Source organism: Osmerus eperlanus, chromosome 4, assembly GCF_963692335.1.
Source record: "Osmerus eperlanus chromosome 4, fOsmEpe2.1, whole genome shotgun sequence".
NCBI classification, from domain to species: Eukaryota; Metazoa; Chordata; class Actinopteri; order Osmeriformes; family Osmeridae; genus Osmerus; species Osmerus eperlanus.
Genome location: NC_085021.1, coordinates 6,957,021 through 6,970,373, shown reverse-complemented (window position 1 = coordinate 6,970,373; position 13,353 = coordinate 6,957,021). Strand labels below are relative to the sequence as shown.

The window sequence follows — 13,353 nt, the reverse complement described above, 5'->3', positions numbered from 1 at the left end:
TGCCCATGTAGCTCCACTACATGGGCTAACAATTACAGCGGATTAGCTCGTTTGTATGTAGACGACGGGATGGAAGATTTAACCCTCCATTCAGTCCAAGCAAAAAGAAAAGGAGAGGGCTGAGAACATTCTCCGACAATACATTGCTGCTGATTCAGGGCCTTGTTCTGAATGTGATCACATGGCTTTAGTCCCTTTTCGACCACTCTTTTCAAACCGCTAAGCGGATGGGAATCCATTGTTTTGAGCTGGATGAATATAGAACGGTAAGTTCTGTCCAGTCAGGAATGATCTCAGACCTATTGGGGTTCTTCCATGTATTTTTTCTCACACCGTCAACACTTTCTCATACTACATGGGCGGAGGGAGCTAACTCTATTCTATTTTTTTTTTTTACGTATCTCAGAATGCTTTCAATGGGCCAGTGTCCCCTTCTCTTCAAAGACTTCAGAACCTGAAGATGGTCACATTCATGCTGTAAAAGTTGCATATCAGGACTTATACAATGTGATCAGATTTCATCCTGCCTGTCAGGCTGTGCAGCATAAGGAACGACATGCTAGACTGTCTTAAATGGACCCATGTGGTCCTTCGAGAGCTCCAGACATGACAGTCACGTACTGTGTTTTGACAAAGATCACATTTGGAGAAATTTCATTTCGACTTTGATTGAACGGAGCCTGGCCTTCATGAGAAACTGAGGCGGATAAAAGTTATTTAGAATTTGTTTTTCTTTGCCCTTGGCAAATGACCCTGAAGCTCAATAAAAGGAAAATGTCTCTCTCTCTCTCTTTTCACTCTCTCTCCTTCACAGTAAGTAAATCATCATGGAAACATGGATTTAAACTCCTGGAGATGTAACACTGAGAATCAGTGAGATTAGAGGTTAAATTGGCACTGTCACATTAATACAATACTGCCTGAATGATTTTCAGACAGGAATAGACAGTCGTTTGTGAAGCCCCCCCCCCCCCCCCCCCATTGGGCTGGTATATATACATCAATTTCTCTCTTCCTCTGTGTTAGTATACTGCATATATAGCATCTGTACACAAACATATCTACATACAGTACATGCAAACCGAACCTTGAAAATCCCTGACGTAATATATCTGTGTGCTGGTTGGATGCCATGGCATGAGGGTGTGATAGATAAATAGATAGATGGATAAATATATACTGTGCAGTCTACGATTAACAACAGAATAGAAAAGAGACATCATAAATTCACAGTCACGGTTCCTTGTTTATACATCCATCACCTTTCTCTCCAAGGTTGTGGGCTCGACCAACACAACTGGAGACGCAGGGAGAAAAAACATCTGATATGTAAAGGTGTCAAGTTGTCACTTTGGATAAAAGCGTTGAATGAATAAAATGTCCAATGTAAAGTGGAGTATATCTTTCTTTTCCCTGTCCCCCCTTCAACCCAGACTGTACATTGGCACTGTTTGTCGCGGACGCTAACATTCAGATTAGGTGTGACAGGGGCCCCTGGGTCGCAACACAATGACCACTAAAACGCTTTACACCACCGCTCACCTATGAACCCAGTCTGTACGTCAAGTTGATATTTGACATTCCTGTGGGACCTCAACACCTACATGGCCTCTAAGGGAGGGGGGAGAAGGTTGGGGGCCGGGGGGGAATGGGGGAGGAGGAGTATGTTTACCCTGTGTTCCCATGGGAATGATGAGAGGATGACAGAGGCAATCTTAAGAACTATCGAATCGTCAGCGAGGCTGACCTGATGCTATCTGAACATGGGAACACCGCAGGATTTTGTTCATTCCGTGTTTCCTCAGATAGACCCTGATGACCTGATGTACACACATTCTCTCTCTCTCTCTCTCTCTCTCTCTCTCTCTCTCTCTCTCTCTCTCTCTCTCTCTCTCTCTCTCTCTCTCTCTCTCTCTCTCTCTCTCTCTCTCTCTCTCTCTCTCTCTCTCTCTCTCTCTCTCTCTCTCTCTCTCTCTCTCTCTCTCTCTCTCTCTCTCTCTGGCCAAGTGCACGTCAGTGAGCTGCGCTTGGCTTCAAAGTCAGAGATTGAGTCGGCCAGTTGCAGAGCAGATTGTTTTCTTTTGGTAGGCCAACATGATCTATAACAGCTTTGTGTCAAAATGGGCTTTTACGCTGACTGTTTTTTTTTTGGACAGACTGAGTAAGGTAATGGCAATAAAAGAATGATAAATAAATACCCAAACATAGATAGTTAACGAGTCTGTTGGAAATGGCTTTTAACACTATGAGATGGCCTCTGCATTACAGCGAAAATATGCTTACCCGGAAAATGCTAGTAATTAAAGTCCATTCTCCGATTGTGGTGACATTTTTTGTCCGATGTGTGTTGGCATGTGCTGTGATGAACCCTTTTGTCTCGCTTGCTTGAAATCCTTTAACAAATAGCAAGCCATCTGTTTTTCATGGTTGCGGATGGAGGGCAATGGAGAAATTGCCTACAGACAAAAAATATTATAATCCACTCGTCAATTTTTTTCATTCCTTATTTTTCCTTCCTTATCCAAGAGCCCCACATTTGTTTTGCTTATTCCCCCCCCCTGTTGGTTTGTTTGTGACCAAGGAGAATGGTATAAACTGCTCTCACTCGCAGACATATCAACATGAAAGCATATTTAGTATTAACGGGCAGGCGTAACATCCACATGTATGCAAATTAACTCATCGTATCACATGTGCACACATGCACACACACAAACAAACATACAAACACACATGCACACACAGCACAATGAGTCGGCTGTCCAGTCCGTACTGTGAAAAGATCCCTGATTGCTCCGAGTTGGTTTTCAGGCTAAGGAAGAAGAGGCCAATTTGCGTATTCAGACAGAAACATGCCCCCCGCTGCAGGTCAGCACACTCGTCTTCCATGTTTACAAGAGCCATCAATCTGTTTCATGGAAGTTTCTAGAAGGGCGGTTGGACAAGAAAAGCCTCCAGAATGACAGTGGCGGGGGGTGGGAGATCAAAAAGGAAAACATATTTTCATTTATACTGAATTATTTGTACTGTATAATATTCTTTTCTAGATTAGACAAATAAAGATGACTTTTTAATTTGTTTAGCTATTTTATCTTAATTTGTATCATTTTCCTTTATTGTGTATTCCATCTGTTTTTGTCTGAGATAACAACAGAGTGCCTTTGAGATCTCAATATGAGGCATTTTCATTAGAGCAGGAAGATCAAATCTTAAAACACATCTTATAGTTTTACCTTTTTTATGAATATAAAAAAATTATACGTTGCATCGTCGGCCAAGTTCCAAAAACCAGAGTCCACATGATGTGTCCGTTTAATTGAATTGCCCACAGGTTGATGTACGGAGCTTTCATGTAAAGTGCTCACGTAAACATAAAACCTGTTTTTTGGGGGGTTTGTTTCATTTTTCCGTGGGCCATTGGCTTCTACATTCTACCTTTGTTACTAAGAAGACGTTTCGCTCGGTAGGCATAACGCGTTTGGAGTGTGACCTTGTGACCAGGGCTTAGTTGGTGCAGATCTGCTCTGAACATGGCTGCTTGATCAAGGATGATATTGATTCACATCCACTTCAATGTACGACCAGAACAAAAGAGCCGGTTGCACATGGTGCACATGGCCCCATTATCTGCTATTGCATTTAGCTTAATGTGTGCACCATTTGTATAATGACAGTGACAGATCGCTACCACTCACGGTTTACTGTCTCATCAGGTGACGTTTTGGAAAGCCATGATGACTACCAAATCCCTTCACACATCTAGGTGGAATCTCACTGGCTTCACCTCCAGACCAAGATAGGTCTCTCCTGTGGGCCGCAACTCCGGAAATTTCCTCTCAGACGACAGGCTATTGATTGGCTTCCCCTGTGGTATTGATTGGCTGAGCGAGTTGCCGTCGCCTACACTTCCTAAAAGGAAACAAAGTGCAAACAATGGTTTCACACCATACAGTCAGTGTGAACTTGAACATAATGGATGATTTTAGTTGTCGACCCATGTCTGACAATTTACAAGGTACAGTACTGTATGGTTGGTTTGCCTGATCAAAAGTTTTGCTTTGGAGTTTGTGGTTATATGTGTTATTTTGGCAGTATTTGAAGGAACATAGTCTTTTTTCCACCTTTCAACTTTTATCGTGTTTCACCCCCCCCTCCCCTCCCCAACTCCTTTTCTCTTCCTCTTCCTCTTCTCCTCAACTCGACCCGTCTACAGGAAGTCACTCTGCATCTCGTTGGAGAGCTGGCTGACAGCCACCTCGCTGTGCATAGACCCCGTGAGCACCCGAGCGGTCCTCTGGGGGGTGTAGTCCTGGCAGTGCCCCCCAGGTTCGGAGGCTCCCTCTGGGCACGGGCAGTGCCTGCAAGACCTGTGGTTCTCAGGAAGGCCGTTGGACAGCCTTGTGGAGTGACACTGGTCTTTGTCATTGGCTTGAGAGCCCTTGTAGGACTGGACTGAGCCGTGGCGGCACAGACACAGGCACAGCGTCCGTCTGCAGTGAGCCATGTCTCTGCAGAGGGACTTGCGGAAGTTGGGCTTGAAGGACAGGTAGATGACGGGGTTGTAAATGGTGGAGGATTTGGCAAATATGGCCGCCACGGCGAAGGCCATGGGGGGCACGTTTAAGGGTTTACCGAACGCTGCCCACATGGCGACAAACGCATAGGGGCTCCACGCCGTCAGGAAGCCGATACACACTGCCACGGAGAGCTGAGGACACAAACACATGAGGACACACACTCATGCACTGGGAAACTAGGCTTGTTTTTTCTGTTCATTAAATTGGCATACTTTGATAATATGTATAACACAAATATTGTATGGGATACAGAAGCAAACATTTGTGTTCAATTGTACTTGCTTGACAATGGGTGTATTGACTTAGATGTGTGTCTGTTTACGTAAATGGTGAGTGTGTATTTACATTTACATTACATTTAGTCATTTAGCAGACGCTCTTATCCAGAGCGACTTACAGTAAGTACAGGGACATTTGCCCGAGGCAAGTAGGGTGAAGTGCCTTGCCCAAGGACACAACGTCATTGTGGCACGGCCGGGAATCGAACCAACAACCTCCTGATTAATAGCCCAACTCCCTAACCGCTCAGCCATCTGACCCCCGCATTACATTGATGATAATTGTGTGTAGTCTTTCTACGTTGAATAACATGTCGGTGTTTACCCCAATGTGCGCGTTTAGCATGAAGAAGACTGTGTGTGTTCACCTTGAAGCTGAGCGTGTATATTTACCTACACAATGACTGTGTAAATTTACTCAGAGAGTGCGTGTTTACCTAGACAAGAACGGAATGTCTTTACCTTGACAATGAGCGTGTGCGCGTTGGAAATCTTGTTCTGGGGGGACATGTGTTGCTGCACTGCCTGGCGGGACCCCCTGACGGTGAGGAGGATGAAGATGTAGGAGAGGAAGATGATGGTGCAGGGCACAATGTAGCAGAAGAAGAAGAGGCAGACGATGTAGCTCAATGCGGCCATGCTGTGTCCGGGGGCCTCCCAGTCGATGCAGCAGGCGGTGCCGTAGGGCTCCGGGCCGTACTGGCCCCAGCCACTCAGGGGCCCCACAGCGAAGATGGAGGCGTAGCACCACACCCCCACCACCAGGAGGCAGGCGTGGCTGGTGGAAAACTTGCTGCCTGAGGGGGGGGGGGGGGGGGGGAGAGAGTGAGAGAGAGAGTTACTGGTTACTGAGGGGGTGGAGGGACGACGACACACGGAGGGGATTGGGGAGGACGGAGAAAAATGAAAGAGCGTGTTCACGCGCGAGGCGAACAAATACAGTGAGACAAAGGACAAGTGGGCAGAAGAGCCCAAACGGCCCCTGAAAAGGAAAACCGAGGCTTGACTGAAATTGGTCATGAATTGGAAATCCGTTCTCGAGACGTGAACCGCTTCACTAAAGCAGGCCCGCCACGCCACCGACAGTGCAAGAGGTGATTGTTTGGCTGGATGACTGGAACACTGTCACATTATTGCCCACGGCTGGTGTCCTGATCCCAGCGGGTGTTCAGGAAGCCGACGAGAAAAGTGGCGTTCCGTCTTCCTTTCATTTGCAGACTTGAGCATGACCCCCCCCCCAGCATGTTCCGAGACAGAGGTGAAGCACATCTAACCTCATACAGCCACATACTGTCAACACGCATACTGTCCGCTGACACACACACACACACAAACCAGTAACTCATCCAGGCTGCAGGACCCAAAATGTAAATACCCTTCACTGTGTGTAGAGATTAGTAGCACGGTCGCTTTACCATGAATCTGTCACCCATAATGGGACACACAGAGCCAGCCATTACGCAAGTCTCCCCCTCCCCACACACACATTCCCAGGGGGCTGTCACATGTGACTCCATTCTGAGAACCATAATCACCATCGAGCCCCTGGGGGAATCCAGCTCAGACAGAAACTATCGCCATGGGGACCGTATCTTCACAGGGTAATGCAATATCTATTTATATTCTTTGCCCTCTCACATGGCTTGAAGTGCCATTGGCGTTCAATGTTGAACATCCGAGCGGTGAGGTTTGTTTGTCGTGGACGCAGTCCGTCCATGTTCCCTGTGAACAGAGGCTCCAGCCGTAGAGCGAGACTCCTGGGGACTTGCACTGTTATCTGACACACCACTGGCCGTGAGGTGGGTCAGATCCACAGGCAGGACATTCCAGGTGAGGGCTCGCCGCAAACTGGAGAACAAAAACGGGGAGTCGAGAGCTGACTGATGAATTGCCCACCCGCTCTCTGTCACAATCCTCCTCGGCCATGCAGCAGGGCTACACTGACAGATCAACTAGCATAGCCGTCAAGGCCCAAGTCTTTGATGGGAAGACGCGGAGACACCTTAGCACCACTCAGCTCCTAATTGATTTATAGCGCGAGGGCTTTACTGTGAAGCCCTCGCTCACTGTGAGAGAGAGAGAGAGAGAGAAGAGAGAGAGAGTTTGAAGGGAGTTCATCTTTCTCTGCTCCTAATAGCGGGGGGAGAGATAAAGGGTGCCGGTTGCGACCGCTCCGGGCCGAGAGCGGACGAGGTGTTGATAGATGGGGAAGGGCACTGGCCTATGTGTGTGGGAGGCAAGGGGGGGGGGGGGGGGGGGTTGGTGGTATGGTGGCTGACGGTGGCTGTGTATCTTCCAGTCTCCTCTCTCGACGTGAGGAAACGGGAGGGAGGCCGCTCCGAGCCTGATTGCTGGTTTCAGTTATCAACGCACACAATGGAGAGGTGAACATGGAAGGTTTCAGCTGAATCTGACATCCACTCCATTCCCTCTGCCTTTTTTAGCGCTAAAGACATAACTGAACAATGTACTTCTCTAAAAAGCTTTTGCTACTGTATGATATCTCCATAAAAAGGCAAAGTGAAGCATTCAGAGGTAGTTTAGAGGTAATACAAGAAGATATCCCAAATCAGTTGCACTTCTGGGAAAATCTGTGACATTTGGGACGCCTACAAATTAGTAAATTAGTTCAGTAAATTAAAAATGTTCAGTAAATTAACACGCATTAAATGTTTCCGATTCAAAACAGGCAATGGACAACCATAACACAGTGTGTACTATCTAACTTCCAGAGATTGCGGAGAATGAAAGGACCCCTCAACACCATATCTCACAGCCTCAGCTATCAAAACCTCTGGAAAGCCTCCTACCTTAAAGTATTCTCTCCTATAACAACATGTCTATACAGTTAGAGCTATATCTACATGTCTATACAGTTAGAGCTTTATCTACATGTCTATACAGTTAGAGCTATACCTACATGTCTATACAGTTAGAGCTTTATCTACATGTCTATTCAGTTAGAGCTATACCTACATGTCTATACAGTTAGAGCTTTATCTACATGTCTATTCAGTTAGAGCTATACCTACATGTCTATACAGTTAGAGCTTTATCTACATGTCTATACAGTTAGAGCTTTATCTACATGTCTATACAGTTAGAGCTCCTGTAGTGAGCCCTGGGCACCTGATGGTTTAGACCTGCTGCCCTGGGCACCTGATGGTTTAGACCCACTGACCTGGGCACCTGATGGTTTAGACCTGCTGCCCTGGGCACCTGATGGTTTAGACCCACTGACCTGGGCACCTGATGGTTTAGACCCACTGACCTGGGCACCTGATGGTTTAGACCTGCTGCCCTGGGCACCTGATGGTTTAGACCCACTGACCTGGGCACCTGATGGTTTAGACCCACTGACCTGGGCACCTGATGGTTTAGACCTGCTGCCCTGGGCACCTGATGGTTTAGACCCACTGACCTGGGCACCTGATGGTTTAGACCCACTGACCTGGGCACCTGATGGTTTAGACCTGCTGCCCTGGGCACCTGATGGTTTAGACCCACTGACCTGGGCACCTGATGGTTTAGACCCACTGACCTGGGCACCTGATGGTTTAGACCCACTGACCTGGGCACCTGATGGTTTAGACCTGCTGCCCTGGGCACCTGATGGTTTAGACCCACTGACCTGGGCACCTGATGGTTTAGACCTGCTGCCCTGGGCACCTGATGGTTTAGACCTGCTGCCCTGGGCACCTGATGGTTTAGACATGCTGCCCTGGGCACCTGATGGTTTAGACCCGCTGCCCTGGACGGGTGGCGAGGTCAGAATCGATCTGCGTTCAGATGCGTCCAGGGTGCACTGGAACAGCTGGGGAGAACCATCCTGATTGAGAGTCTGTCAGAGGGACGATGTTCACAGGGGCTGCAGAGGAGGATGCTGTGGATACAAGGATGCTCGCTTCCGTCCATATAAACCATCACCATCGATGGAGCTCCCATTGTTTGTTAATCCTCCCCCTCGTCCTAATACTACCCTCTTCCCATCCCCCCCCCCGCATTCCTATTGGAAAGCTCACTGTTGGACAGCCTGCCTCCCCTCTTTTTCTCTTTCTCTTTCTGTCACCTCTACTCAGACACCCACTCTCAACCACTCGACTCACTCTCTCTGTGTGTCTCTCTCTCTTACACACACATACACACACACAATCCGCCCATTTGGCATCGGGTGACACTTGCGCGGCAGTGCAGGATGCTTTCTTGCTGATGGTGTAATCCGCGCTGGGCGACTGTAATAATCTGACACTGAGTTTGTGAACCAGAGCGCGTGTCATCACTTCAGGACTTTGATCCTCGTTAACTATGCCTCCCCTGCAAATCCTCGGAGACTGATCGCACACAGGAAAGCAACTCAGACTCACACAATTTGTTTTGAGGTTTGCCTGTGCTTTTCCTGTTATGGTCTTGTGTGTGTGTGTGGGTGTGTGTGTGTGTGTGTGTGTGTGTGCGTGTGTGTGTGTGTGCGTGTGTGTGTGGGTACATGTGTGATAATGAGGTGTCGAGGTCTGCAATTTCTCATCAATGAGATCTCAAAGTGAAACGTGTGATGTGTGATGGGTAGATTAACTCTTAACTTAACTTCAACTCTTTAAAACGATTTTTCTCCTAAAACAGTGTTTTGTATTGTTGTATAAGAGGCCCTTTTAAGTCAATGGAAGTTATAGCAGACTATTGTTATTGACAAAACAAACAGGAAGGTTGGTTGGGAGGGTGGGTGGATGTATAATATCCTTGGAGTCAGACCAGCACTCTTTTCTGAAACAAGCATGCTATGATCTTGAGACTTGTGTTCCAACGGTTTCAATCCATCTTTTTGTGATTGTCTTTTCTAAACGTTGCCTCAAGCCATACCCGAATACTAACTTTAACAGTACAATATTCATGGTCAACCCTAACGATTTCATAAGCAAACGTTGTGCTTTTCACCTTATAGATTCTGTATCATGTATAGAATCTAATAGAAGCATCTATGGTAAAACTGTTAAAATACCAGATCGGTCTTGTCCGCTTCAATGCACTGTATTTATTCAGTTGTGTGTGTGTGAGAGACAGAAAGAGATTCTGTTTGTTTGATGAAGTTGTATGTTTGTGTGTTGAAAAAATCAATTTCACAATATTAACATTTTGCACACATCATGTTTTAAGGTGAGTTTCTACCAGGTTATTGCAATCAACACGAGTAAACAAGTAATTTTTGGTTCTCATCTGCACTTCAAACGGTTTTATTAGCATTGCCAGAAATCTCTGTGGCTTTGGAATTATCCATGCTCTTATCTCGAAAATGTACTTTAGGCAAAAATATGTACGAGACCGGACATCATGTTACTGACTGTGACTTGCTTTCAATGACTAAAAACTGTTGAATTATTAATTGTTATCAAAGAAGCTTACATAACTGCCAAGCTATGTAAGCTTCGTCTTCTCAGTGGCCCTATTTGACCACACCCACACAGAGCTTGCCTTCTAAGGGTTAATGTTAAAGAGGTCAACAGCGAAAGGCAAGCTTGCACAAACCTTAAGCTGTTTATGAGATCAACATAAATATGTACATGTAAAATATTATGTAGAGTAGACTTTGCACACCCAGGCAGCTCATAATAAACTGATGCTTGTCTTTTTGCTGCTTTGCTGCTTGGGGCCAAATCTGTTCAACAAAGCAGATATTAATTCAACAAGGTCAAACATTGAGAGCAGTGTGTGCGTGCATACAGAAAACTAGCATTGACGGAAAATGGTTGTCTTTTTCAGAGTGGCTGTCTCTGACATTGTAACTGTTATTGAAGCCCTCTACTAATAGGGTTGATAGGCGACATTATCTCTTTGTCTCTTTGTCAGCCACAGAAATGGCTCTGATGGACAATTCAATCTTAAAGTGGTTCTCAAATTGGTCATTTGAATTTGCAGTTTTTTAAGTCTTTTGGCAAACCCTAACTCCCTACTTGAAACGTATGTATTTTCTACTTAATCTAAATATTTAAAAGCCTTTTCTCCTAAAATAATCACACTTGGGCTTAAGCCAGGCAAATAGATCCTGATGCTAATTGGCAGGCAAATTGTACAGTTTAGAAACAGAACATCAACTCTAATGAACAAACCAACATCGGATTACCTTCTGAACGATGCCTCACATAATAAAGATCCGACCAGGATTTGATGGACAGTGAAATGAGTAAAGCCTGTCTATGCGTCTCTTTTCCAAATAATCACAGAAAAAGTATGTCTGCAGGACAAATTTTCAAAGGAGCCTTCTCACATACACAAGGATCAAACATAGAAGTGTTGCCTTGCAAAAAAGAAACATTTACAGTATCCAATCAACAAATTAATTTGGCAGACCCAGGCCTAAGGCCCTAATATAAGTGGATGGTAAAAAAACCTCGGACTGCCTGGTGTGTTGTCTGTATGTCTACACCCCTTACATTACAAAACATTCTCCCAACATTGGAATGATAATGTAACCGCAGATGACACTTGGGTAAGTGAGCAGGTGACAAACAGGAGAAGAGTGATGACAGACATTTCTGGGATTATTCGCTAAAATTGGTATATGAGGTTCAAGAGCCTTTCAAACAGGTATCTCTGAGAGGAAACGATCAGTACAGATTAACGTCAAATTGTAATTAATAATGGCTAGTTAGTGTGCTGGCAAATTGCGACAAGTTCAGATGAGAAACAATGTAATGATGGTTTAATGAGCACATTAAATAGTGGCTGATCCGTCTTGAATAAAAACCAACCCCTAATTGAGACAGAATGATTTGCGTGTATGTATGCTTTCTGATTGATGCTCTGAATCATCAGCACAAATCATAACCCACAAATTTCCATTAAACCTGAAACAGACAGACTGAGTTAGTGAGAGCATAAGCATGGGTATCTGTGAGTGAGCAATCAAGGGATAGAGGACGTCACGGACAGTTCCATCCCGGGAGAATGGACTCTAACTGTATGTTTCCAAGGCCAACAGATGTTACCATAGCATCAAGAGGGTTGGTAAGGAATTGAATGTAATGACTAAAGCTGTCAATGTATTTGCTTGGTTTGGATGGACAGTCAAACCAAAACTACTCAAACAAACGTAACTTATTTGGAAGGAGGACGAGTATTTGCTAGTAAGAGCACAGTAACTATGGGATACACTGGATGAATCTAGAAAAGGAAAAAAGACTAATGTCATCCTAAACATGTCAGTCCTGTCTACGGTCGGCCAAAAACTGATGAAGGGATGTAAACATGGGTAAAGTTGCTTTTTTTGTTGTTGCTCGAATTCCCAAAGCAGTTGAATCACACAAAAGCCCATCAAAATCACCTCATTATTTACACACAACATGTTTCCATCGGGAAGCCTTCTGCCACATGAGGGCGTTAGCATGTGACAGTGTCAGAACAGTATTAGAACACGGTAGAAAACATTTATCGATGATCACATGTTGCAGATGCTGCATCATAAGCAGCTGTTGACTGGCATAAAGATGAATGAAGCTAATTGCTGGGTGTGATACTCTGGCATATCTCTGCAGTAAACAACCTTTCTCCCTCACATTCACACATGCACACACACACATACACGCACACATTCTTTTGTACTGCATCTTCAACCATTCAGTTTGTAGAGTTATTTTCTCCTAGTTCTGAAAGAAGTTGCTCCAACTGCTGAAAGTTGCTACATTGCTGGAGAACTGTGGCTTTAACTCTGGATTCCTATTGATTTACTGATTCACGAACAACTTACTAAATCTACTATTTTGTATATTTAGGAGGTTTATTATAATTTTATTCTATTCTGTTTTATCTTATCATAGATGTAATCTAAGTTCTTAGTATATGTTATGTTATGCCAGGTTGCTTGCGTTGTCTTGTCCCAAGAATTTCAGTGCCCAGTCTGACCTTGTGTTGTTCTGTGCACCTGACAATAAAAAACTTGAAACTATCAGGGGGGTATTCCAGAAAGCAGGTTATGTGACATACCCAGGTAAGTTAACTCCCCAGCTGACACACCGCATTGTAGCAACATTTCCACTAGGTTGCTGCAACATTATGAATCAGCTGGTGGGTTAACTTACCCGCTTATGTTGCCTAACCTGCTTTCTTGAATACCCCCCTGGTGTTTTCAGGAAAAATCGTTGGACAAACACAACAGCTCTAATCTAACAGAGAACACAAACAGAATCACTAAGGACCAGAAAGCTCTTCATTTCAGAGAGGCCTATTAGAATGCGTGCACACCTATCAAATAAATATTATAATGAAGTGCTAATAAATGTGAATGCATGCAGAATTAATGGACTTAATGCGGAAATATGTTTCCCTGTGTCCTTCAACGAGAGGTATTAAAAATCTCCTTGAAAAGTATTTTCCCACTTTGCCGCTTTCCTTGTCCTCCTCAACTCTCGTAATTAGTTGCCCTACTGGGCACAACATGAACTTTTGCAACGGTCCGGGATAATTAAGCAGGAACTCTAAACTTTCAGCTTTTACATAACCGTGCCCCTCTA

The 13,353-nt window shown here is 45.0% G+C and overlaps 1 protein-coding gene across 1 annotated transcript in view; it reads right to left on the bottom strand.

The window, feature by feature from the left end:
* Positions 1-4,160: 4,160 nt before the first annotated feature.
* The window catches only part of opn7b (opsin 7, group member b), a 46,577-nt gene continuing 37,384 nt past the window's right edge, over positions 4,161-13,353 (bottom strand). The window contains exons 5-6 of the mRNA XM_062458410.1: positions 5,318-5,652; positions 4,161-4,708 (exon numbers count right to left, since the gene is read on the bottom strand). Coding sequence (XP_062314394.1) covers positions 4,208-4,708; positions 5,318-5,652 — 836 coding nt within the window. The 3' untranslated portion in view covers positions 4,161-4,207. The remainder of the gene's footprint in view (positions 4,709-5,317; positions 5,653-13,353) is intronic.